General features: G+C 35.8%; 2 protein-coding genes across 6 annotated transcripts in view; both read left to right on the top strand.

Annotated features, from left to right (window-relative positions):
* The window catches only part of LOC110449668 (nucleoporin p58/p45-like), a 19245-nt gene extending 11232 nt beyond the window's left edge, over window positions 1-8013 (top strand). The window contains exons 9-17 of one of the 5 annotated variants that reach the window (XM_021496685.1): window positions 410-489; window positions 1399-1517; window positions 2053-2135; window positions 2392-2590; window positions 3202-3273; window positions 3790-3837; window positions 4086-4139; window positions 6403-6525; window positions 7541-8013. In XM_021496685.1, the coding sequence (XP_021352360.1) occupies window positions 410-489; window positions 1399-1517; window positions 2053-2135; window positions 2392-2590; window positions 3202-3273; window positions 3790-3837; window positions 4086-4139; window positions 6403-6525; window positions 7541-7722 (960 nt within the window). In that variant the 3' untranslated portion in view covers window positions 7723-8013. Of the gene's footprint in view, window positions 1-409; window positions 490-1398; window positions 1518-2052; window positions 2136-2391; window positions 2591-3198; window positions 3274-3789; window positions 3838-4085; window positions 4140-6402; window positions 6536-7540 lie in introns of all 5 variants that reach the window. The other 4 variants (XM_021496703.1, XM_021496676.1, XM_021496695.1 and 1 more) reach the window with 4 other exon arrangements.
* Window positions 8014-12065: 4052 nt separating this feature from the next.
* LOC110449661 (progesterone-induced-blocking factor 1-like) lies at window positions 12066-25464 on the top strand. The gene is made up of 15 exons (XM_021496665.1): window positions 12066-12766; window positions 13621-13740; window positions 14149-14282; window positions 15053-15161; window positions 15660-15841; window positions 16361-16486; window positions 16916-17014; window positions 17449-17614; window positions 17969-18119; window positions 18479-18569; window positions 19641-19743; window positions 19890-20020; window positions 20856-20940; window positions 23867-24046; window positions 24453-25464. The coding sequence occupies exons 1-15, from the start codon at window positions 12215-12217 to the stop codon at window positions 24546-24548; spliced, it is 2325 nt and encodes a 774-aa protein (XP_021352340.1). The 5' UTR covers window positions 12066-12214; the 3' UTR covers window positions 24549-25464.
* The last annotated feature ends 1472 nt before the right edge of the window (window positions 25465-26936 follow it).

Genomic DNA, 26936 nt, shown 5'->3' with positions numbered 1-26936 from the left:
GGGGGGGGGGGGTATATAGAAATATAGCCATGACTAAGGGCTTTTTTATGAACAGTCCTTGTCGAGCTCTGGAATAGGCAGGAAATAATATTAATGTTGTGAAATCCATACAAATGCTTCAAGGAGTATTACAGAGCTTCAACTTAAACTGAAAATTCAAATGTATTTTAAAAGACTATTCAAGTAAAAATTACTCTATTTACTTGAGTGTACAATTTTATATTAAGTTAAAGACAGATTTTGAAATATTCTACATATAAAATCAATATGTAAATATCGAACATTTGAACATTTCAAATTAAAAAAAGCTTCTATTAGACTTGGGCACGGGGCAAGTGTAATTGTACACCCCTGGTATGTTCGGTTTCTGCATACTGCTTCTATATAAATGCTGTATTGTGATACTCAGGAACTTAAGCATGCAGAGATGGCTCAGCGTACAAAGGACATCCCACCTGGTCTGCAGTACGAGAATACAGCCCCAACAGAGTGAGTAATCGTTTATCAAATCCTAAGACTTGTTATTGGGATGATAAGCAACAGATTTTTAGTTGTATTATGTCTCCCCTTAGAATGAAGGGAGACATATTGTATTAGTACTGGTTCTTCTCCTGGTTCTTCTAATCGCAACTTGTCCAGGCCCTAACTTTTAAACAGTTAAAGACATCTTGATGAAACTTGAAGTATGCATGCATCACCCACAGAAGGTGTGCAGTGCACTGGAATTAGGTCACTGTGACCTTCACCTCAAGGTCAAAGGTCAAATTAGTGCAACATTTTCAGTAAATTCTTGTCCGGCCCGTAAATTTTAAACCGTTAAAGATATCTTGATCAAACTTAAACTATACCTGCATCACCCACAGAAGGTAAACTATACCTGCATCACCCACAGAAGGTATGCAGTGCACTGGAACTAGGTCTCGTGTCCCACTATATACAGAGTTACTGCCCTTTGTTTATTTTTAATACCGAAGTTTGTTCAGAGCATAAGTTCCATGTTATTTCACCTATGTTGACCAAACTTTACCATATCATGTATCTTGGGAAGACGGAATTTATCGCATGAAAATCAGGTTTAATGCCCCACTTTATTCAGAGTTATGGCCCTTTGTATATTTTTAATACCGAAGTTTGTCCACGGCATAACTTTCATGTTATTTTACCTACGTTGACCAAACTTGCCATAGTTTTAATGTATCTTGGGAAGTAGGAGTATGGTATTCTAAATTCGGGTCTTGTGCCCCACTATATAAAGAGATTGGGCCCTTTGTGAATTTTTTATACCGAAGTTTGTCTATTGGCTAATAATGGGAGACATGTTTTTGTTCACAAAAATATAATTTTAGATATAATGCTATTTACCAATAATATATCTTTTGTCGTTATCTTCTTAACTAGATACTTCCAGCACCTTGTTGAGGACTTTGAACACCAAATGCTGCTATATAGACAACAGATAGAGACTCTGGAGGGCCACCTGGCGTCCTTGCATCAGCCCAGTAAACTGTCACCTGAGGGTATGTACGTCATAGTATATTTATACTGCTCTGAAGATGATTCGTGGAAAGATGCAATTACCTTGTAGAAATAATCTTATGAATTCTCTATATCTCTCCCATTTTAAACAAAAGAATAAACAGGATTGAGACATTTACATTTCTTAACTCTTTTACTGGTGGGTCTATGCAAATAAAGATTTAAATATATGTCCCTCTTGATGGTGAATCCGGTAAGGATTTTGAGGTGTAGGATTCATTCTATAAACCCTGTAATATGCATGGTTTTTGCACTACACGTATGTAAGCTTGTGTAACATTGATATAATAAAATAACAAAGATATGAGGCATTTCCGAAGTTTACATTGTATAAATAAGAAAGAAATATTTTTGAAATCTGTCAGGGAAGCTGTCTTTTCAAAACTGATTTTGTGAGGGGAAGGGTCAGTGATAGGAATAAAGAGCCATACTTATAAGAAAACTGATGGATGCTGTTATTTATTCTATGGTAATGAAGTAAAGCCACCGTTGTACAGTATTTCTGTTTGATTTCAGAGTTGATTGTGTTGATGAGGAAGTTACATGAAGCATTCATTGCTTTAGCAGCACAGCTACATCATGTCCATGAGGCAGTCAAGGTGAGAAGGACCTTTACAATACTACTTATTGTGATGTCATCAAAACATAATTAAACGATGTCACAAAACATGTTTTCTAAGTAATATTTGCAAAATATTTCTTGATCATGTGGTAAGATATTAAAAAGTCTCAATTTTTTTATTTTTTTTTAAAGGAAAAACTGTTTTATAAATCTCCAGAAATGGAGACTTGTTTATTATTTAAGGATTATGTTTCAATCTCATATAAAGTGGAAATTTGTGTATTATTACACAGACGCAGAAAGATCACTACCTCAACTACAGGAAGATTTACCTCCATGACGGTAAGAATATCTTTGACCGTGAGAAAAAGGCCACATCAAAAGCCCATCTCCACCCTGTCACCCAAATGGGTCCAAGCCCCTTCTCTGACATGTCAAACGCTGCTGCAATCGCCATGGCATCTGCCCTGTCAAGGTCACAACAACCAACAGGTAGGTGTATACGAAGGTCAAGGTCACAGCATATAGGTCAGAATTCAACAAAGGAAAGTTAAATTCTATTTACCTAAGTTGCAAATGCATTGATGAAGGTGACAACAGCTAGTTGTATATAAAGATCAGAAAATGATAAAGTGGGTAACTCTTTGTTCAATATCGTGAGAAAAATATTTGTTTTCAATTAGGTAAAAGGGCACAGTGATCTTACATAATTGTATTGACACTATAAATTACTTAAATTGTTGATGGGCCATAAAACAATACAAAAACTAAAATATATGCATGCATGTTTCATGGAAAAGATATCACTCAAGTTAGTCATACCTAAGTCAGATTAATTAGGTTACAACAACAAACAATAGTTATCCTGTACATGTATCAGGTGTCTAAATCAGACAGGTGGATACATGTATCTAGGTCAGGTAAAACAGGTAATTAGCTGGTAATATATAGTGGTTTGCTTCTATCAGTCTCAAGTTACTTTACATGATTGCAATAATCAGTTCATTTGGAAATCATGACATTTTGTATGAAAGGAATTTTATTAAAAAAATTATCAATAAATTTAATAAAAACATGAATTGATGTTTTAAATGTTTCAGTAGCAGGTCCACCTGTGGCTGGACTGACGGGAACAGGAGGTTTCTTTACAAACACCACGACAACCCCGGCCACTGGTAGGATCTAAATATAAACCATCCACACCCACATATTCATGTTAATTACCGTAATAAATATTTCTGAGCTCCTAGAATTCTGAAATGTAATAATATACCTTTGAATCAAAATTTCTGTTCAATGTTGTGAAAGGCCATGCACTTTTTCCCTAGCTAGCCGAGTTATTTTTTTTGTAACACAGTGTATTCTGCTGTATGCCTTTCAAACTCTCTTTTAAAGAATGTTCAAGGAGTAGTATAGATACAGATATTAATAACTAAAAATAGTGTGAGGCGCTCCTATGCAAAGGGGTCAGTTTTTGTATAAAAACAACTCTTACAACTCTTATGCCAATGTTATACAAGACTAGTCAATTGGAACAACTCTAGGACAGGTACATTAAGTGTTGTACATGTGTATATACAAAGGCAATGGCTCACCAAGATGACACTTTCATATACTAAATTGTCCTTAGTAAATTAGATTACTATGTACAAGCTATCAGCTGTTAATGGACTTGGTCATCTATTTTGTAGGGTTTGGATTTGGGACCAACACAGTGACACAGTCCAGCACAGTGCCAGGTACATGTAGCTTGTTATCAAATTATGAATGTTTTCAAAGTGATTACTAAAATTTTCCCCAGCACTGACATAAAAACTACTAGTCTAGGTCTGTTGGAATTGTACGCCATTCTCTGTACCCCTATACAGTATGGTTACACACTGTAGATGTCACCTTGTCCATTGTGTTGGTTTGTGAACATTTCTCTATTAAGTGTGTTGGTGTTTGTAGTGTAGAGGTAAAACATTTTCATTGCTGAATGTTTCAGGCTTCGGTTTGGGTACGTCTACGTCATCATCGTTCGGACTTCTCGGTTCTAAAGGTGTGTATTAATAAATCTCTATAATGACTACAGAGCTGGTGGCACATTACATGTAAGTTGGTGACCTACCTACCTTTTGTTAACCAGGCAGGTGACCTACTTACCTTGTGAAAAATGGCTGTTGACCTACATACCTTCTATTATATCGCTGGTGACCTACATACCTTTTGTTACACAGCTGGTGACATACATACCTTCTACCTACATACCTTCTGTTATATGGCTTGTAAACCTACATACCTTGTGTATCATGGCTGGTGACCTACATACCTTTTGTAACACAGCTGGTGACCTACATACCTTCTGTTATATGGCTGGTGATCTACATACCTTTTATATGGCTGTTGACCTACATACCTTTTAGTACAGAGCTGGTGACCTGCATACCATTTGTATCACAGCTGGTGACCTACATACCTTTTGTAACACTGCTGGTATAACCTACATACCTTTTGTTACACAGCTAGCGACCTACATACCTATTGTTACACGGCTGGCGACCTACATACCTTTTGTGAAACAGCTGATATAACCTACATACCTTTTGTGAAACAGCTGGCGACCTACATACCTTTTGTAACACAGCTGGTGACCTACATACCTATTGTTACACGGCTGGCGACCTACATACCTTTTGTAACACAGCTGGTGACCTACATACCTTTTGTAACACAGCTGGTGACCTACATACCTTTGGTAACACAGCTGGTATAACCTACATACCTTTTGTGAAACAGCTGGTATAACCTACATACCTTTTGTTACACGGCTGGCGACCTACATACCCTTTTGTAACACAGCTGGTGACCTACATACCTTTTTGTATCACAGCTGGTGACCTACATACCTTCTGTGACTTTATTGATATCAAATAGAATGGCTAGTGAGTAGATTATGAAAACCTGCTTGAAAGATCACCTTTGTTAAGAGCATGCCTGTGTATAGTTAGATTGCTCTTAAATTCCTGAAATAAAAGACCACTATATGGACTTCCTTCAAAATTTATGAAATTATTATCAATTTTCAAGATTTTTATGTATTCTTTTTCCCATAACCTGTACAGCAAACCAAACTTAGCTTTTTGATTTCTGTAATCAGGACATGGTGTTTTTAGCTCACCTGCCCGAAGGGCAAATGAGCTTATGCCATGGTGTGGCGTCCGTCGTCCGTCCGGCCTCTGGTGTAAACTTTTTACTTTAAACAACTTCTTCTCAGTAACCAAAAGGCCTAGGATGATGATATTTGGCCAGTAGCATACTGGAATCAAGGGCTACCAAGTTTGTTCAAATAAATGACCTTGACCCACTTTCAAGGTCACAGGGGTCAAATATATTAAAATCTTCAAACAACTTCTTCTCAATAACCAAAAAGCCCAGAGTACTTATATTTGGCCTGTAGCATGCTGGGATGAAGTGCTACCAAGTTTGTTCAAATGAATGACCTTGATCCACTTCCAAGGTCACAGGGGTCAAATGTCGTAAAATCTTCAAATGACTTCTTCTCAATAACCAAAAGGCCCAGGGAACTGATATTGGGCCTGTAGCATGCTGGGATGAAGGACTATCAAGTATGTTCAAATGAATGACCTTGACCCACTTTCAAGGTCACAGGGGTCAAATATGTTAAAATCTTCAAATGACTTCTTCTCAATAACCAAAAGGCCCAATGTACTGGTATGGGGCCTGTAGCATGATGGGATGAAGGGCTACCAAGTTTGTTCAAATGAATGACCTTGACCAACTTTCAAGGTGACAGGGGTCAAATGTCTTAAAATCTTCAAACAAATTCTTCTCAATAACCAAAAGGCCCAGGGTACTGATATTGGGCCTGTATTTCAACCTAATGTCTTTGTTCGACATTCAAGGTCACAGGCGTCATATGTTTTAATCTTTTAATAGGTTCTTATGAATCAAACACTGATATTCTGCCTGTAGCTGTTACTTTTAGTCCACTTTTACGATTACAAGTATAAGATTAATACCAGGTGAGCGATGTAGGCCCATTGGGCCTCTTGTTTAATGCAAGTGTGACATTCAAACCTTCTCCAGAGAACATTTCTTTCAAAAGACTTTCAAAACTCCTTATTCCAGTTATTTATTTCGTTAAATGAACCTGCATTCAGAGGCCACCTGCATTGAGAAACCACTTATGAACTTTTCAAAGGTATTCTTTGAATACAGGTTTGAATGTATATACGAGACTAGACCTTGGTATAGATTTTCAGTCTCTAACCCCTCTTATCATTCACCACTGTTTTTATCAGGCTTTGGGACTGCTGCCACAGCTGTAGCTCCCTCTGGTATTGGAGGTTCATTGTTTGGTGGCTCCTCTTTTGGCGGCTCCAATACGACCGGCATGGGGGGCACTGCCACCGTCAGACCTCTAGGTTAGTGGTGGTAAGCAGCCTCACTTTCTATCACCTTTCATCTCCTGCATCCTTCCCATCATGTTTTGACCTATGACCCCTCATTCTTTTTAACCTTTTACCTCTTTCTAAAACCCTCATGTTAAATTTTGACCTTTAATATTTTCATGTTACCGTTTCCCCAGACAATTTCCCTCATCTTTTTTGTGCCTGTTTAGAACTTTCCTTATTTTAAATGTTTTATCGTCTTCTGCTGACTGTTATAAACAAAAAACTTACAGTGTTATCCTCAATACTTCGTCCTATGTTGCTTATTGTGTGTACAATTATTATGATAACTAATCTTCAGTTGTTGAATTTTGATTTTTGACTATTTAATCTGTTATTCCATTAAATATCTAGAATTTTAAAACTTTTGTCTCTGGTAGTCAGATTTGTTTAGTTTAAGTTTAATTTCTACTGTTTCTTTCGCTGTATCACATGCATTAGAAGAATGTGTATTCACATAAGCTGCATATGATACTCACAGTCAAACACACAGTATACAACTATTACTTGGTAGTGGGATTTAGCCCCTTTGTCAAAGCTCAAGTGAGTTCATATCATGGAAATCTATCATTGTCTGTCCATTGACTTGTCCTTTACAAGTCTTGTAGTTCTCCAGAATTCCTAAAGGTATATAAATTTAATTTTGTTTAAGTAACTCTAGAGTCAAAGGGAATACATTTTATATAAGGGGACCAAACAGACAGGACTCAAAATGAAAATTGGAAAATTCTTACAATTTACCCTCAAAGTCTAACTAAATTTTATACAGAGACAAAGTGATATATCATTATCCAGGCTATGTGACCTTGACATTTGTTCAAAAGTACCTAAATTATGTGACGTATACATCATTACCCAAAGTATATGACCATCATTACATTAAGTATGTGATGTGTACATATGATCATCACCTGCAGTATATGAGTTTGAAATTGTTCTTTTTTTGTTTAATTGGTTTGTGTATGTGACCTTAACCTGGTTGTTGCAGGTTTCGGAATAACCCCTCAGCCCCTTGGCGGGTCGTCCGGATTTAACCTGAGTACCACCCAGCAGACTCCTGGGTTGACGTTTGGAAACACGCCTGCCTTTGGAGTGGCGGCGCCAAATGCAGAAGCTCCTTTCCAGCTCAACAAACCCCCTCCTCCTGGTAGTAAGCGTGGGAAAAGATGAAGAATCTGAACAGCACAGAAAATACCTAGACATTGGACCTAGTATTTGATAAACTGTGTTTAGTTTACTCTTGGTATCACCTATTTACATCGTTTTCATGGACAAAATGTGAGAAGTTAACATGACGAGGAAAGCTTCTAGTGAAGAAACACTACATACTGGCATTCTCGTGACTGCTAGGTCATCATGATGTATTTTTCCACATATACAAGAAATATAACACTGCGTAGAGCATGTGATTGTGGAAGTTGTTTCATTGTATACTTCACTGTAAATAAAAATAACATTGTATCATTGTCGTTGTGTATATCACTGGAAATGGTGAGATGAATCAAGAGAGAATGTTTCTGTTGATCAATATTCAGATTCTTGAACCAACCTGTCAGTTCCTCTTAAATTCAAAGCAACTGTATTTAAAGTAGGCAAAAACACCTCCATTGACTGCGTGACTAAATATGTAAAACTTCTCTAAGGAAAGAATGGTTCCTGGTGACATTACCAGAGTTTCCAAGTATGATAGCAAAGCCAATATAAAGACAGGAAAAAAATATATGACAAACTAGTATCAGTATTAGTTTAATGTTAACACATTTATGTTTCAGTTTAAAGAAGAATCAGTGAAAACTGAAGTGTAGTTTTATGAAGGATTGAAATTTCAAATACATTGTGTTATTGAGAAAATGCCGATGGATGTTCATTTTGGACCAATAAGTAACCCCTCTGGCAGACCTAAGAAAATGTGATACAGTATCTTCTTGATTTTGACTTGACTTTCAATTTGAGGAATTTTTGATGACAAATTTACTGGTTGATTTTATTTCTAACTTGTTTTAGTTAGAGCTATTAGTCAATTTTGTGGTCCAAATAATGTAAAAAATATTGAGATGCAGTTAACACAGGCCACAACCTAAGTATAGTCTGTGGTAACATCCAAAGCATTTGGCAGTTAAGCAGTTATACAGATAAAGGGACTGACCCTCTTGTAGGGGGTTTAGGAACAGGGTCAAAAGTAGTCAAACTAGCAGATTTGTTTTTCAATGTCATCTTCATAAAGACTGCTTGCCATGTTGACACCAGATTGTGTTGATATTATTAACATGCACAGCCCATGGTGTTCAAAACAGGCAAATAGTATGGTTTGGTATTTTCTCCCTCACTAGTTGGCTGGTTTCTGCTTCACTTTCAAAATAGACAGGTGAGCAATTCTCTCTTGTTTAGATACACAAATATTAAAATGAGCATTGAACACTTTTTATACGACCTTCAAATTTGATGGTAGTATTATGTTATGACATACCATAATACTTATTTAATAAATTTATTATGGTTTACAATGGCAAATGATACTTTGAATATTACATGTATATAAATTGATTGGAATTATAACCCTGAGTTGACAGTTTGATACTTTGAAAATTTTGAGCCAGCCCTACCCCAAGGGCTGTAGGGTGGGGCCCAAAGGAGTCAGTGTGCTATGGGTATATTTTGTCCCGCTCCGCGGTACTCTTGTAATTGTCGACTTTTTAATGATTATTCAAAGCCATAAGGCAGGTTGTAAAAGATATTGTTAGAACTCAATAAAGTTTAAGAATTATAGTGAGTTTTGATGTTTAAATTATAAATTACACCTGCACTAAAAATTCAGGATATATAGCATGATATAATCACGGGGTTTTTGCCAGGTGTTTACAGGGTCCGGTATATACAGGGACCCATTCCCAATTGAAAAATAACCCCATATTTTCCCAATTGGATTAAAAAGCATGTTTATACAAGTTTCCAGTCATTATATGTACAACGTTCAAAGTGTTGTCGTCCATGAAGGAGCATTCAAAATACAGAAATGATGAAAATTTGAAACTGACTCAACAAAAACACTGAAAATTGATGTGTTTATTTATTGCTATACATTTTACTGCGAAAAACAGCAAGAGTAAAACTTTTTGTAAATCACACTAGGTTTTATTTTTCAAAACTGAAGGGCAAGTGAGCTTATGACATGGTGCAGCTTCTGTCGTCCGTCCAACCGGCGTCCATTGTCCGACGTCGTCCGTCAACTTTTCCTTTAAATGACTTCTTCTGAATAATGGACAGGCCTAGGCCTAGTGTCATGATATTTGGCTGAAAGCTTTGTTGGAGAGGGCCAAACAAAATTTGGAATGAAAATGACCTTGACCTACTTTCAAGGTCACAGGGGTCAAATGTGTCAAAAACTTCAAAGGTACAAAAATTTAATATTTTGCTGGTGGCTTCCTGGGAAAGAGCCCGACAAATTTGAGATTGAAAATGACCTTTATGTACTTTTGAGGTCACAGGGGTCAACTACCATGTCAAACTCATAAAACGATTTCTTTTGAATAATGGACAGGCCTAGGGTCATGATAATTGGCTGAAAGCTTCATTTGTAAGAGCCTGACAAAGTTTGAGAACGAAAATGACCTTGACCTATCAAGGTCACAGGGTCAAATATGTCAACACCAATAAATGACTTCCTCTGAATACTGGTATTGTAAAAATTCATGTAATTTTTGGGTAATCGAAAGGCAGAATCATAATATTTGGCTGGTGGCTTCTTGGGAGAGAGCTCATCAAAGTATGCGAATGAAAATGACCTTAACCTACTTAAAAGGTTACAGAGGTCAACAACACTTCAAATGACTTGTTCTGAAGAACTAAAATGCATGGATTCTTAAGATTTTGCTTTTAACTGCTTGGGATAGAGCCAATCAAGTTTGAGAACGAAAATTACCTTGAGCTACTTACAAGGTAGCATAGAATCATATAATAATATTTGGCTGGTAGCTTCAACGGATTGAGCCGACAAAGTTTGCGATTGAAATATTTGAAGAACAGTAAAATATCTAATGAGAATAATTTGCCATGTCTGCTTAAAGATACTGGGCCCCTTGTATTTCATTCTCGGTTGAGGACAGTCAAGACTTAATAGCGGACAGTCCAAACATGGCAGAGGGAAGCCTACATTATGGAGAGGACAGTGTACAAGTTTGTACCAGACTACCTGAAATTACTTCTTACATTATAGGAAAGGATTTTTAATTATTATTTAAAATTACCAATAAACTGATGCTTACTTTTCGTAAATTCCATTGAAAACGATATATCGAAATTTACTGCAATATGAATGTAATTGACATACCAACTCCTGATAGAAAAAGACTACTAATAACCTGTAGCCGGGGAGACAGGGGCATGTTCAGCTACGTTCTTCACAATAAAGGAGGCTGACTACATTAATCTCGGATTAGTGTATTTGATTCATTTCCTATTCAATATGTCCACCGCCTGGCTTTGATTTACCTCAAATGTGTTGTTTTTTTAGAGATTATATGTTTGCATGATCCCTAAATTATAAGTTTTTAGAGATGAAATCAGAAATATATAACTTGTTCGTACGTCTCTGATGAAGCAGTTTTTCAACTGCACGTTATCAAGATGAAATAGATATCAGAGACCTATATATCAGCGTATGAATACGTCTCTGACAAGATATACTGCTGATCTGACTTTTCGGCGGCGTCTCTGCGAGTGCCCACTCAAAGTGTTGAAATTATGTTGAGAAATCTAAATAGAATTACGAATTTCCCCTTCATTGGAGAATCCTCTCGTTTGAGGAATTGGTGTTGACTTATAATATCTAACCACGAGAGCTTTCTTATGATCCTCCTATATCTATATATCTATACTGTGACGTGGCAAATATTACTATCTACACATCAGGATAGGTTCAAATATACTTACTGTAACATATTCCCAGGTCTGCCAACCTGAGTGAGTGAGAGCAATCCTGTGTGAATGTGTTTTCTTTGGTATCCTGAGTGTGAAATGGATATTAACATCTCCAGAGAATATACATATATGTACATGTACATGTATGCCCTTTATATTGTAACTTAGCGCTCTAAGAGCTGCTAGCTTAAAATTTGAAAACAAATTACCATTTTGAATCAAAGACGAATTTTCGTTTAGTTTGCCTATTTGACATAGATGAATTAAATGAACAGTAAGCATCATGACTTCAAAAAAGAAAATTAAATCCAGTCATATAACCAACCGAGCCAGCTTAATTTTGATTCCATTTTAAGTTCAATAATTCATCATTTTTTCTGTTAATTTTTCCATAACTGTGCCTAAACCAACATGAATTTAATTGATCAAAAAAATGTAATATGATGTTCATTCAAAAATCACCAAATTGCAATATACCGATAAATAGCCACGTATTGCGAGTTATTTCCCTTTAATAAGTTTTTTCCGCGGAAGTTGAACAAGTTTGATCATGAAAAATCATAGTCACTACTGCGTTTGTTTCAAAAGTTAACCAAGAAGTATTTAGACAAGACAAGCAGAGACCTAGGTGATAAACAGAGCCAGCAAAGAAACATAATGGCTCTTGATTTTAAACGTCAACTGTGAACGTCCAGTGATCTATTGCTGCTTTTAATTTTAGGAGGTGGTCTTGCTACTAACAGAAATGGCCGCCAACGATTTATCCAAAACGTTCGATGAAATCGAATCGGACGAGTTGAGTGGACTGGAAACAACCGCTCCAACGGATTTAACTATGTCACCCGATCGAGACATCGACAGGCGAGAGAGGAAAACAAAAATCACTCGACAACTAATTGAAAAGAAACAGTTAGCACATGATTTGCAGCTTCTTAGAATAGAGCTTTCACAAAAGAATTTAAATACTGAAAACATGAAAGCACAATCGTTACAAAAAGTGGAAGAACTTGAAGAGAAACTGCACGATGCTTTGCACGAAAAGCAGATTTTGACTGCTCGTTTAGAATCACAATTAAGTATACAGGAGCAGGAATCGAGAAGAAGACAAGAACTTATTAAAAGTGAATTGGAGGATGTTCGACAAAGACAAAGACATTTAGAATCCACAAACGAAAGGTTGCAAGAAAAAGCAGGAAATGTTCGAAGGACATTAAAAGATTTGGACATATCTGAAGATAAATATTATGAGCTGCGCAGTAAGAGTGAAGAAGACATATCGTTGAGAGATTTTGTTGCGGTACAGTATCAAAATTTTTGTGTTTCCTTTGATTTGTTTATTGCAATAAATTTACAATTCGTTTAGTCGTTAATGCAGACCTGGTACTAATATTAATACCAGTCTCCTCTGCACATTGCAACATATATAAATTGTCTTGACGTCATCGCAGCTAATGCTGACCAAGTATCCCTTTAATCCCTATTGACAATATTGATTGATAACAAGGTAGGAATACTAGTCGTTTGTGTACACGGTTGTTTCAGTTCCTGAAAATAGGATGTTACACTACTTTTTTGTAAAGACAAAAAATGCTGAAGAATCTGAAATATATGTAAAATCAACAACACATAGGATTCAAATAGTAAAGAAATTAAAGTAAAAGTGTTCAAAGTTAAAATGTAAATTACTTAGTCCAAGTGCTGAAAATATTTCTAAAATTTTAAACGAAGAAGGGATACGTTTTAAAAAGTACCTAAACATCTTTGGTGTGGAAATGACAGAGTACCAAAACATCTTACTCCAACAGTGTTAGAGGTTTACACGGCAAGATACTTTTGACAGGCACAGTGTAACAGTTGGCAAAATCATATCCAATAGAAAAAAGGCCGACCAGCGGCCTCATATATGTTATAGGAGTACAAAACATCTGTACCCAATCAGTAGGCCCACCCCCAATTGGATGTACTCATCTTACATAGGTCTCTTAATAATTTTATACTGATTCAATGTAATCTTTAAAGGGGAAAAGAAATAAGTCAACTATTTGAAGATAGATATTCTATGACATTTAAATGCTCGGGTTCATATACAGTGACTGAATAGATATCACATAAAAATCCTGATAATAAATGATTTATTATTTGTACCTACAGGTGCATTTGTATGAGGCGATACGTCCACTGCAGACAGAGATCGACCAACTGCGACTAAGGAATAAGACACTGGAGGAGGAGACAAACTCATATTCCAAAGACGTGGTGGAGCTCCGAGAGGTAGGGTGGTACACTGTCATTATATGTGGCGGTGTGATGAGGAAGCTAATATATTATATAATGCAACTAATTAGAATAAGTACCAAGGAATATTAGTAGATTTACGGTGTATTCAACTTGTTACAAGCTCACCAAAATCACTAGGTGCAAAGTATCTCAAGTATAGTTACTTATATCATTATTACTGTACAACCTCAGCCCCCAAACTATGAAAAAAATGTCCCAGATTGAACGCGTGTATTGTACATATGATAAATTTCACAAGGGCTTCTGTTGGAGTGAAATATATATACAGTATATAATTATAAGCATTCACATTATAAAGAAGGGGCTTGAGAATGAACACAAAACGTGATATAACTCTAAGCATCAGTTGCATTTGTTTGATAATTTAATTTGCATTTACAGAAACTCGACGAGGAACGTCAGAGTCATGGTGAATTGCGTGTGAAATTTCAAAAAATATCTATGGATTATACTGACACCAAGTCACAAGTTAAGGTTGACAACTACCGTGTGGAGAACTATGACCGAGTTAAAGGGTAAGTTGGTGTATCTACACCAGATATGTCTATACATGTACATTGATCAAGGTGTAACTTGATGCTGTATAACAGATTATTTCAGTACTTTTACAAAGATCCTGAAAAGTCCTTGCAACACCTTTTTACCTGGCACTAACACCTGTATATTGGACAGTAACATATTAAACCAGTCACAGACCTGAAGATAATTATAACCTTATTTCAAGGAACTGACAGATCAAAAAGAATGTTGCAATTTTGACCTCTTGAAAATAACGAAACAACAAACAAAAGTTTGTGATATATGTATGCCCCTTAATGTTTTACCAAAGAAATAGAGCTAAATACAAAGTAAAGCAAGTATATATTGGTGTATTACTCCTTGATCCCAATACCACTCTCACAAACTGTAACTAGTATTAATTGGATACTTTTATGGCATGACAATAGCTTAGATAGATGATTTTTGAAAATAAATCCATATCTTGCGGAACTTTTTTTAAAGATAGTAAAGATTCTTTAATAAATAACGGACTGAGGTGAGCTGGAGAATGATACAAGTAAATGGTGATACAGAGCCTGGAAATCTCTTTATGGACGATAAGTCAGAGATAAAACACAAGTCCTCATCAATGGTGGACATGGGTGGAAGGTTGCATGATCCTATCTGAAAACTCACTGAACATTTTCAGCTTCATCCTACTTTGCAGCAAAGCCAGGATATCTTAAGAAGCCATAGCTACTACTTCAAGTTTGTCTAATTTTATTTGTTTTGTTTCTGTTTCCAGGGACAGAGACAACCTAGAATCAGACACCCTTGATTTGCAGCGTCAGTTGACAGTACTTGATGGTGCTCATAAAAGTCTGCAGAAGGAAAGAGATGACCTTTATAGTGATGTAGGTAACATATGACTGTAACGATAAAAGTTCTACCAAGTATTTATCTAGTAATCCTATAAAATGATGGGACGGAGACCTAGGCTGTCCATGATTGATACTAATATTAGTACTAGGCTTTCTCATGTACAGACCTCATACTACATGTGAGAAGACATCACAATTATTTAGTTGACTAGAGTGAACAAGAATTCTGACTAACAGTTTGTGAAATATGTATGTCCCCTAATGTTTTACCAAAGAAACAGAGCTAAATACAAAGTAAACCAAGTGATATATTGGTGTAATACTCCTTGATCCCAATACCACTCTCACAAACTGTAACTATAGTATTAATTGGATACATTTATTGGCATGACAATAGCTTAGATTTACTAACAGGTAATAGCAAGGTATATAGTGTTGTTGTTCTAGTGACGGTATTACTAATGGACAGACGATACAAAGGTATTATATAACTGAGTACGACTTTATTGATGTGCTGTATTTGTTTGTCAGTGTACTGCAGCAAAACAATCACTGTCCCTCCTGAAACAAGACAAGGAGTACCTAACCAAGCAAGTGTCTGACCTGTCCAACCGCATCACATTCGCTGAGGAGAAGACTCAACAGAGCAATCTCAATCTAGAGGATTCAAAAAGGTCCCGTGAAGAGATGTATGAAAAATATGTCACTTCAAGGTAAAGCTCTACATATTTCACTTGCCCTACTTTAATCTTAGCAAGGTTTAAAAAAAATGCTTAAAGGATGTGTTTAGTGGAGGTGATCAACTCACTTTTGTTTACAAAGCTATTGTACCACCATATGGACTAGCTACTATATAACACTTGAATGATGTATATTTACTGTAAATGATATGCATGGCCCACATGTAGGTGTCACCATTGTAATGTTGCTTACCACTGATCCTCCATGGCAGTTCTATTTATTGAACAAGCATACACGATATATGCACTAATTTAATTTGAACTGCATGCAGACTTAAAAAATTGATAAGCATATCTTGATATGTCAGATGATATCAAAATACACAAAAATAGTAAATATAAGCTTTGAACTATATTTGACAGTTCTGTAATATTGTTGTCCTGATATTTGATGAAACTCCTTTGCTCAGTGATACACTTTTTTTATTTGATTTTTTTACTTGTTTTTTTTGTGCATTCATTGTCATAGCATGTTTTGTTATTTTTACACAGAGATCAATACAAATCAGAATATGAAAACAAACTGAAGGATGAATTGGAACAGATCAGGACGAGAACGAACGCTGAGATAGACAGACTTAGGACAAGTACACGAGAGATGTATGAGCGTGAGAACAGGTGAGTGAGGAGTGCATAGGAGACTATATACAAGGTCAGTTAGGTAGTATTTAATTCATTGGTTAGTTTTATTGGAATCAGAGGGTTTAAGTCTGCTGTAACAATTTCTACACGATCAAATTCAATATGTTAACATGTTAGCAGCTCACCTGAATAGAAAGTACAGATTTCATTCATTGTCCTCAGCTCTGTTGAAGTTTTACAAGCTTAGTTTTTTCTTGTGAAATTAACTTCAAGTTGGTAAAAATCATCAAATAATCATCTCACAGGGTGAATCAAGAGCTGGTTTATTCTAAACTAAAATGCATTGACGTTTTTTTTTTCTGGTATCTTCACATAAAAGCTCTTAACTGATATATCATACCCACTACATTTGCCATGTCTATGTGTTCTGCCATAAGGATCACTGATAAATAATTTTCTCTGTAGGAATTTACGAGAGGCAAAAGAAATGTCCATATCTGAGAGAGACAGAGCTCAGGCTGCAGAGAGGGAAACAACGACAAAATATGACCAACTGTTGACTGAGTAAGTCGGTTGCACATATATACCTACTGATCAATGTCTAGAAAGCTTCGAGAATAATTACCCAGGAAAGGCAAATTATGATTTCACTTCACCAGACATTTTCTGGCAATTACAAAGTAATTTAATAGTACATGTATAGCTAGTGTGTGAATTGTCGTTTGTGTTTTTGTTCAAAATATCATGAGTGCTTGAAAGCAATTCATGTTATTTAAAAAAAACAACACATTTTTACATATTGAGATATTTGATGATGAGGCAACATTCTATTTCACCATACATTTTTCCTGGCCTAAACCTCGCAAGCATCACCCGGTTATCACTTCATTCTTTGTCCTAGTTGTGTAATTCATCCAGAGAATCATTTTTCTTTGATAAAAAAACTGTGTCAGTTGATGAACAGCAACAAAGTTAACTGTGTGTGGTATGTTACTTAGATTCAGACAGCTGCAGATGAGCGGAGATTCCCGAATGTCAGAGCTGAAGAACGAGGTGAAGCTGAAGGGCTTTGAGGCAGAGAGAACACAGATGGTACATGAACAGACTGTACGTAATCTGACAGAGAGTCAGTTGGAAGTGGAGAAACTTCAGAAGAAAAATGAGGTAATGCTGAAATGGACTTATTTTTTAAAATTTATAATTGGTGCAATTTCCTATGATAATTAAGAAACTTGAAATGGGAAGTGGGGTGCAAATCAGAAATTTTCTACAACCCTTTCCTACAAGTAGATAGCCCTATCATACACTCACAGAAATTACCTTGTTTTTATTGTCACTACCCCTAATTCTTTACTAGTTATTGAGATTTGTTTTGTATGAATCTCTTACAAGCTTAAGGAGATAATAACTTTTCCCATGATGAGTAATTTATGTTTTGCTGATGACGAGTACAGTGGCTTTATAGACAAATATATTTAAGCATGAGCTGAAGATAAAAACTTGTCTGTAATTTTACAGGTATTGACCAAGGAGTACTACTGCCTTCAGGGTTCTATGGACAAGCGCCTACTAGAACTTGAATCAGAAATCTCTGACAAACAATCTAAACTTACAGCTTATGAGAAGATTGAGAAGGAGCTGGATGATGTTGTCATGCAGGCTGCAGAAGGTACTTTCAAGGTCATGTCAGGGTCATGTTACTGTCAAGTTTATGTGTAAAAAGCTGTTCTATAACCTGAATTTACCTAGTATATTGAATCCACTATATATATACAATTGACTGCCTGTTTCCATGTAATATTGTACATAAGACAAAGTGCAGTAAGCAATCTTCAATTTATTTCTAAACACTATGGGTTCCACAATGTTAAATTTCAATATTTCCAGAAATTCTGCGAGTCTCATGAACACTCTATAAATATAGGACCCAGGACTTGCACATCGATTTATCACTGAAAGAGTGTTTTAAAAACGATAGTTGTTGTATAAGGTATACAGTTATCTACATGTTATGCTTTCCGCCTGCAGTGAACAATGAACAGGAAGCTGAGAAGGTGCTGTTTTCCTATGGCTATGGAGCTAACATGCCCAGTACAGCCAAGAGGAGACTCCAGCAGAGGTAAGGTTAAACGCCAAAGGGGATTTAAACAAAAATATGGATAAAAACGGTCAGAAACTGTTTTTAACAGCCTACTTATGAAATGTATACTAAAGCTGGCTATTAGTGTTGGAGGATGTGTCTGTCTATAACCAGGGTCGCTTTCGCCTATCCCAGTAGAAACGGTTCAGGTGGCAAGGAAATATTCCACAAACACACTGTAGGCAGAGCTTTGAAATGCTGTTTCGGAGAATGAATATTATCAATAGTAATAGATGTCCTTCTTTCACACATCCACTAAATTATATAACAAATCTTGAAATATACATGTGGATTGACCTTGTTTAATACAGAATAACACAAACTAGCAACAGTCAACAGTTTAGTTTCGGTCAGGCACGTCTGGACCCCTCGATATACTTGTGCCAAATATTCCCGAGGTCAGCCTCAGTTCAGATCTGCTCCTGTCGTTTTCCTTCAGATTCAATTGTATCAACTGGTTGAACCATATACGTTAAAGGGGCCCTATGTATGGCTGTCTATAACTAGTAACGGAGTTGGTGTCGGTCTATCTGGATATATTGATTTATGTTCTAATTTACTAGTTCAAACAAACATAAATCATTTATCAATGACAACTCAACACTGTAATATAGGAAATAGCTGACCTGAGCGACTGTTCCTCTAGCTCCAAGTCCCAAAGGATCTGTCCTAGAAGCTCTGTAATATGCCAAATGCCAACGCCTATAAACCTGAAAGCATTCACCAAATGGCTCAGAGAGGCTCTCAATCCTAGTTTAGAGCTCTATGACAAGTAACATCAAAACAAATTNGTCTGGCTGCAACAGCTCGAATGACACTACCACCTATACACCCTGTATATGACAACCCCCTACCCCAGGTGATTCACGTGCAACACGTAATTCACCGCGTACGTCAGACTCCACGCCTTACCCCTACATACACAGGTACTCTAGCACCTACGTAACCCCAGTGATCCCGTACCATTGATAAATAAAACAGTACAGGGCTGCCAATATGATAGTATATTCCAGTATGTACTTTTCAAACTTTGGGATTAAAATGTTTCAGTGTACATCTGGCAAGGCGGGTTCTGCAGTTGGAGAAAATCAACACCAACTTGAGAAAGGATGTTGACCGAGAGAAGAGCAAGATAAAACAGCTGGCAGAGGAGGTAATAGAAACGTTTGTGATTGATACTAAATTAAATATTAGAAGTGTGTAGTAGCAGAAAATTATCTATTATTGGTTCAGCTCTTCTCCCTAGTTCACTTTAGGAAGAGAACATTTACAATATATTGTATTTGTATCTGTTTACAGCTGAAGAGCAGCAATTCTATACTGGACCAAGCACAGCAGCCATATAATTACCTCATAGAAAGTATACGACAGAGGGACGCCAGCCTGCAGAAACAGAAGGAGTACATTTACAGTCTGGAGCACGACAGGGAGTAAGTAACTTCCCGCAGAGAACTCAAAGTATAACCCCCTAGAATTATGAGGATGAAGGTAAAAAAGTCACTTTTAAATACTTATGATTTCCTGATCATGTGTGGGGGACTGATTTCCTGATCATGTGTGGGGGACTGATTTCCTGGTCATGTGTGGGGGACTGATTTCCTGGTCATGTGTGGGGGACTGATTTCCTGGTCATGTGTGGGGGACTGATTTCCTGGTCATGTGTGGGGGACTGATTTCCTGGTCATGTGTGGGGGACTGATTTCCTGGTCATGTGTGGGGGACTGATTTCCTGGTCATGTGTGGGGGACTGATTTCCTGGTCATGTGTGGGGGACTGATTTCCTGGTCATGTGTGGGGGACTGATTTCCTGGTCATGTGTGGGGGACTGATTTCCTGGTCATGTGTGGGGGACTGATTTCCTGGTCATGTGTGGGGGACTGATTTCCTGGTCATGTGTGGGGGACTGATTTCCTGGTCATGTGTGGGGGACTGATTTCCTGGTCATGTGTGGGGGACTGATTTCCTGGTCATGTGTGGGGGACTGATTTCCTGGTCATGTGTGGGGGACTGATTTCCTGGTCATGTGTGGGGGACTGATTTCCTGGTCATGTGTGGGGGACTGATTTCCTGGTCATGTGTGGGGGACTGATTTCCTGGTAATGTGTGGGGGACTGATTTCCTGATCATTGTGGGGGACTGATTTCCTGATCATGTGTGGGGGACTGATTTCCTGGTCATGTGTGGGGGACTGATTTCCTGATCATGTGTGGGGGAATGTATCTTTTTGAGTCCTAGTTGATCACCTTATTTTTTTAATTTTTGCAGAGCTTTGGAGAAGGAGAGAGAAGACTTTTTGAGGACAAAGAATCAAATGTCTCTTGATTTGGAGCGACTCTTGAACCAGAAAGAGGTTTGTGATGCACACGTTTTCTTAGGAAAACAAACTGGAGAGAAAATATGATACTGATATTGATAATTTCAAAGCAACACAAGTTATCAAATTCATGTTCTGTACTTTCGTTTTGTATCAGCTAATGTTGTATTGTTCTGTACTTTGTTTTGTACCAGCTAATGTTGTATTGTTCTGTACTTTGTTTTGTATCGGCTAATGTTGTATTGTTCTGTACTTTGTTTTGTATCAGCTAATGTTGTATTGTTCTGTATCAGCTAATGTTGGATTGTTTTGTACTTAATTTTGTATCAGCTAATGTTGTATTGTTCTGTACTTTTGTTTTGTATCAGCTAATGTTGTATCGTTCTGTATTTTTTTTGTCCCAGCTATTGTTGTATCGTTCTGTACTTTGTTGTGTATCAGCTAATGTTATATTGTTCTGTATCAGCTAATGTTGTATTGTTCTGTATCAGCTAATGTTGTATTGTTTTGTACTTAATTTTGTATCAGCTAATGTTGTATTGTTCTGTACTTTGTTTTGTATCAGCTAATGTTGTATCGTTCTGTACTTTGTTTTGTATCGGCTAATGTTGTATTGTTCTGTACTTTGTTTTGTATCTGCTAATGTTGTATCGTTCTGTACTTTGTTTTGTATCAGCTAATGTTGTATCGTTCTGTATTTTTTTTGTACCAGCTAATGTTGTATCGTTCTATACTTTTGTTTTTTATCAGCTAATGTTGTATTGTTCTATACTTTGTTTTGTATCAGCTATTGTTGTATCGTTCTGTACTTTGTTGTGTATCAGCTAATGTTATATTGTTCTGTATCAGCTAATGTTGTATTGTTCTGTACTTTGTTGTGTATCAGCTAATGTTGTATTGTTCTGTACTTTGTTTTGTATCAGCTATTGTTGTATCGTTCTGTACTTTGTTGTGTATCAGCTAATGTTGTATTGTTTTGTACTTTGTTTTGTATCAGCTAATGTTGTATTGTTCTGTACTTTGTTTTGTATCAGCTAATGTTGTATTGTTCTGTACTTTGTTTTGTATCAGCTAATGTTGTATCGTTCTGTACTTTGTTTTGTATCAGCTAATGTTGTATTGTTCTGTACTTTGTTTTGTATCAGCTAATGTTGTATCGTTCTGTACTTTGTTTTGTATCAGCTAATGTTGTATTGTTCTGTACTTTGTTTTGTATCAGCTAATGTTGTATCGTTCTGTACTTTGTTTTGTATCTGCTAATGTTGTATTGTTCTGTATCTGCTAATGTTGTATCGTTCTGTACTTTGTTTTGTATCTGCTAATGTTGTATCGTTCTGTACTTTGTTGTGTATCAGCTAATGTTGTATTGTTCTGTACTTTGTTTTGTATCAGCTAATGTTGTATTGTTCTGTACTTTGTTTTGTATCGGCTAATGTTGTATTGTTCTGTATCTGCTAATGTTGTATCGTTCTGTACTTTGTTTTGTATCTGCTAATGTTGTATCGTTCTGTACTTTGTTGTGTATCAGCTAATGTTGTATTGTTCTGTACTTTGTTTTGTATCAGCTAATGTTGTATCGTTCTGTACTTTGTTTTGTATCTGCTAATGTTGTATTGTTCTGTATCTGCTAATGTTGTATCGTTCTGTACTTTGTTTTGTATCAGCTAATGTTGTATTGTTCTGTACTTTGTTCTGTATCAGCTATTGTTGTATCATTCTGTACTTTGTTGTGTATCAGCTAATGTTGTATTGTTTTGTACTTTGTTTTGTATCAGCTAATGTTGTATCGTTCTGTACTTTGTTTTGTATCTGCTAATGTTGTATCGTTCTGTACTTTGTTTTGTATCTGCTAATGTTGTATTGTTCTGTATCTGCTAATGTTGTATCGTTCTGTACTTTGTTTTGTATCAGCTAATGTCGTATTGTTCTGTATCTGCTAATGTTGTATCATTCTGTACTTTGTTTTGTATCAGCTAATGTTGTATTGTTCTGTATCAGCTAATGTTGTATCGTTCTGTACTTTGTTGTGTATCAGCTAATGTTGTATTGTTCTGTTCTTTGTTTTGTATCAGCTATTGTTGTATGGTTCTGTACTTTGTTGTGTATCAGTTAATGTTGTATTGTTCTGTATCCGCTAATGTTGTATCGTTCTGTACTTTGTTGTGTATCTGCTAATGTTGTATCGTTCTGTACTTTGTTCTGTATCAGCTAATGTTGTATCGTTCTGTATCTGCTAATGTTGTATCGTTCTGTACTTTGATTTGTATCTGCTAATGTTGTATCGTTCTGTACTTTGTTCTGTATCAGCTAATGTTGTATCGTTCTGTACTTTGTTCTGTATCTGCTAATGTTGTATCGTTCTGTACTTTGTTGTGTATCAGCTAATGTTGTATTGTTCTGTACTTTGTTTTGTATCAGCTATTGTTGTATGGTTCTGTACTTTGTTGTGTATCAGTTAATGTTGTATTGTTCTGTATCAGCTAATGTTGTATCGTTCTGTACTTTGTTGTGTATCAGCTAATGTTGTATTGTTCTGTACTTTTGTTTGTATCAGCTAATGTTGTATCGTTCTGTACTTTGTTTTGTATCTGCTAATGTTGTATTGTTCTGTATCTGCTAATGTTGTATCGTTCTGTACTTTGTTTTGTATCTGCTAATGTTGTATCGTTCTGTACTTTGTTGTGTATCAGCTAATGTTGTATTGTTCTGTACTTTGTTTTGTATCAGCTAATGTTGTATCGTTCTGTACTTTGTTTTGTATCTGCTAATGTTGTATTGTTCTGTATCTGCTAATGTTGTATCGTTCTGTACTTTGTTTTGTATCTGCTAATGTTGTATCGTTCTGTACTTTGTTGTGTATCAGCTAATGTTGTATCGTTCTGTACTTTGTTTTGTATCAGCTAATGTTGTATTGTTCTGTACTTTTGTTTTATATCAGCTAATGTTGTATCGTTCTTTTCAGGAGATGTCTGTCATGAAGCAGGTTGTGATGAACTTATCAAATCATCCAACAGGAGCGAAGAAAGCTTCCGTTGTGCCACGGGACATGGTCAGGCCTAGGAGTTCAGCTGTTCATGTCCCACACCACACGTTTGAGCCACAGGATGACCCGAATATCCTCAAACCTGGATCAATTTCACTGGTAATGTACCCTAATGCTAGGGGTCATCTTTCTGATAATATTCTATATCCTGGATCTATCTTAACCTTTCAGACAATGTTCACAAGCCAGGATCTGTTTTAAACTTTCAGATAATGTTCTCAAGCCGGGAACTGTGTTAAATCTTCAGATAATGATCTCTAGCCTGTGTTAAACTTTCAGATAATGTTCTAAGCTTGGATCTGTGTTAAAACAATCAGATAATGTAATGTTCTCAAGCTTGGATCCATGCTAAATCTTCAGATAACAGATTTTTATTTTCAATTTGTCAGTATGTGAAATTTGAGATTCAGTCCTAATAATCTTTGTTCTATCTTAAACTTTCAGATTATATCCTTAATCTTTAATCATGGTTATCAATAATTAAAAGAATTTCTTTGTGTTACAGACTCGAGACAAGTCACAGTGGGCCAAGAAACTCAAGCAGAAAAACATGTCTGAACAGCCAAAATATTCACAAGTGTATGCTACAGCAACGTCCTAACACTTACGTCCTAACACTTACGTCCTCCATACCTGAGTAACGCAAAATATTCATATCATCAGATGTGTAGGACAGTGGAAACAGCAATTACCAACATTAGTAGGTGTTATATCATCATCTATGATAGAGATTATAATAGTGTCAGTTTAGAGTCTCATAGTTGTAGATATGTATTGGAGAAAAACTATCTTTTTCTCATTGTTAAAGAAGTTTATTTCTTTGAAAAGATGAACTTTTTTTAAAATTTTCCTTACTAAGCTGAATTTTCTTTAAAAAATGCAAGCAATCTATGGTCAGGAATTTGAATGTGCCTCAGTCCGTCCAAAATCGATTTAGCTGTTCTGTATGTATAGATGTAAGTCATGAATATACAAGTATATACATTGCATAGTAGATAGTATCACTAAATTATGCCTCCAACTGACCAGGCATGATACTGATATAAGATGAGATGAAATAATCTGTTGGTCATAATTTCCTATAGTTGTGATTTGTTGCCTAATTATTGCACAAGTTTCTTAAAGGCTTACAGTATTTTGTGGAAATTGCCAAGATCGGTTTAAGCAGCATTTAGTGTGAATTGCCTTTGATTTGCCTACAGCATTGATAGTGGTAAAGTTTCAGTGTCTTAGTAAATCGCTGCTTATATCTTAACAGATTATTTGTACTTAATTTATATGTTTATCAGAAAAAACACATGAAACATAACTACAATATATGTTATCTGATTCCTAAGCATTAGTAACCGTTGGGAGAAACACATTTTCAAATTTCCTGCACATGTATGATTTCTGATCATGACAGCCTCATTTATGTCAATGGAAGGATAGGGATCCAATTTGTAGTACACATATTTTAAAAATCTAAAAACTGTTTGTATATAATATTGTATATATTTGTATAAATAAATATTTATAGTCATTAAAATCATGTTTATGATAACCTTGATGAACTGATTCTTTGTTCTTTAAACTAGGAAATTCATTTTTCATTTGTTTGAAGTGAGAGTGACACTTGGTATACATACTGGACAGAAATCACTGAACATACTCGCCAGTAAACAGTGTTCATGTTTTCTTAAGCACGAACAACTCTGATACAATTGGTCAAACAATTTGGAATGTGATAAACCATGTACTATTAAATAAATTGACTTTGTCAAATTGACAGAAACATGATGAAAGAAGAAAATATCACAAACTCTTTGCTATTAACAACTTAAACATTTTATTACAATGTTGTAACTCTACTAAATCACAATTTCACAAATTTCCTTTTTTCTCATGTTCTCACTAGTGAAAATTCATGACAACACTTTTAAAAATTAAAATGACTGAATTTGTGACTAGAAGTCAATTAATATAGGCATAAATTGCTTTATGTTAGATGAGGCCTGTTTTATTACAACCATTAGTCCTAATTAAATACGTTATTTTAGTATTTAACCGGTGTTGTGCTAAATAATGGAACATTAAATGCTGTGTTGAAGATATTTATATAATTAAATAAACTTGATTAATATACAATTATAGCATGGTGATGAGGTCGATACATGGTTTTATCGACCTAAGTTAGCAATATTGACCAAGGACGCAGTCCAAGGTCAATATTGCTAACCTAGGTCGATAAAACCATGTATCGACCGAAATTGCCATGCTACAATAGTTTTATTATTTTAATTTATTTTCTCAAAATATCAGAAAAAAATGTAATTTCCATTTTTTTTAAGTCACAAATTTTAAAATTGACTAAACAAAAATATCAGAAAAATAACATTTTTTAATTAAATATCTGCAATAATCTGCAATAATCATTTAAATATCTGCAATAAGTGACTTGCAGTGTTAATCTTGATCATTACTGTGTTCATCTCCCATGAGGTGTTAATCATCTAAATGACTTCATAAAAATTCCAGAATCTATTTATAGCAGGTCAATAACACTTTTTCTACCAACTTTTTTGAACACCTGCAAACCACTCCGGTTTATAACTACTTTTACAGGTGGTCACATGATGTTGTTTCAGCCAATCAGAGTCAGCTCAAAATCAATTAAAATAATAATACAATATATTGCACATTATTCAGAAAAAAATACAAACAGTTAACCCAATATCATGTCACAGGTATTATAGATAAATGATACAAAGAGTGTAAAGATAAAATAGGATATGACAGAAAATTATAGAGATACAAGAGGAAGGAAACGGTTACAACGGTTACAAGAGGAAGTAAAGGGTTACAAGAGGAACTTCCCCGAAGTAAACAGTTACAAGAGGAACTTCCCCGAAGTAAACAGTTACAAGAGGAACTTCCCCGAAGTAAACAGTTACAAGAGGAAGTAAGGATATTGACAATAGGTAAAAGGATAAGACAGAAATTATAGGGA

This window comes from Mizuhopecten yessoensis, unplaced genomic scaffold (assembly GCF_002113885.1).
Source record: "Mizuhopecten yessoensis strain PY_sf001 unplaced genomic scaffold, ASM211388v2 scaffold477, whole genome shotgun sequence".
NCBI classification, from domain to species: Eukaryota; Metazoa; Mollusca; class Bivalvia; order Pectinida; family Pectinidae; genus Mizuhopecten; species Mizuhopecten yessoensis.
This window is presented reverse-complemented; position numbering and strand designations above follow the sequence as displayed.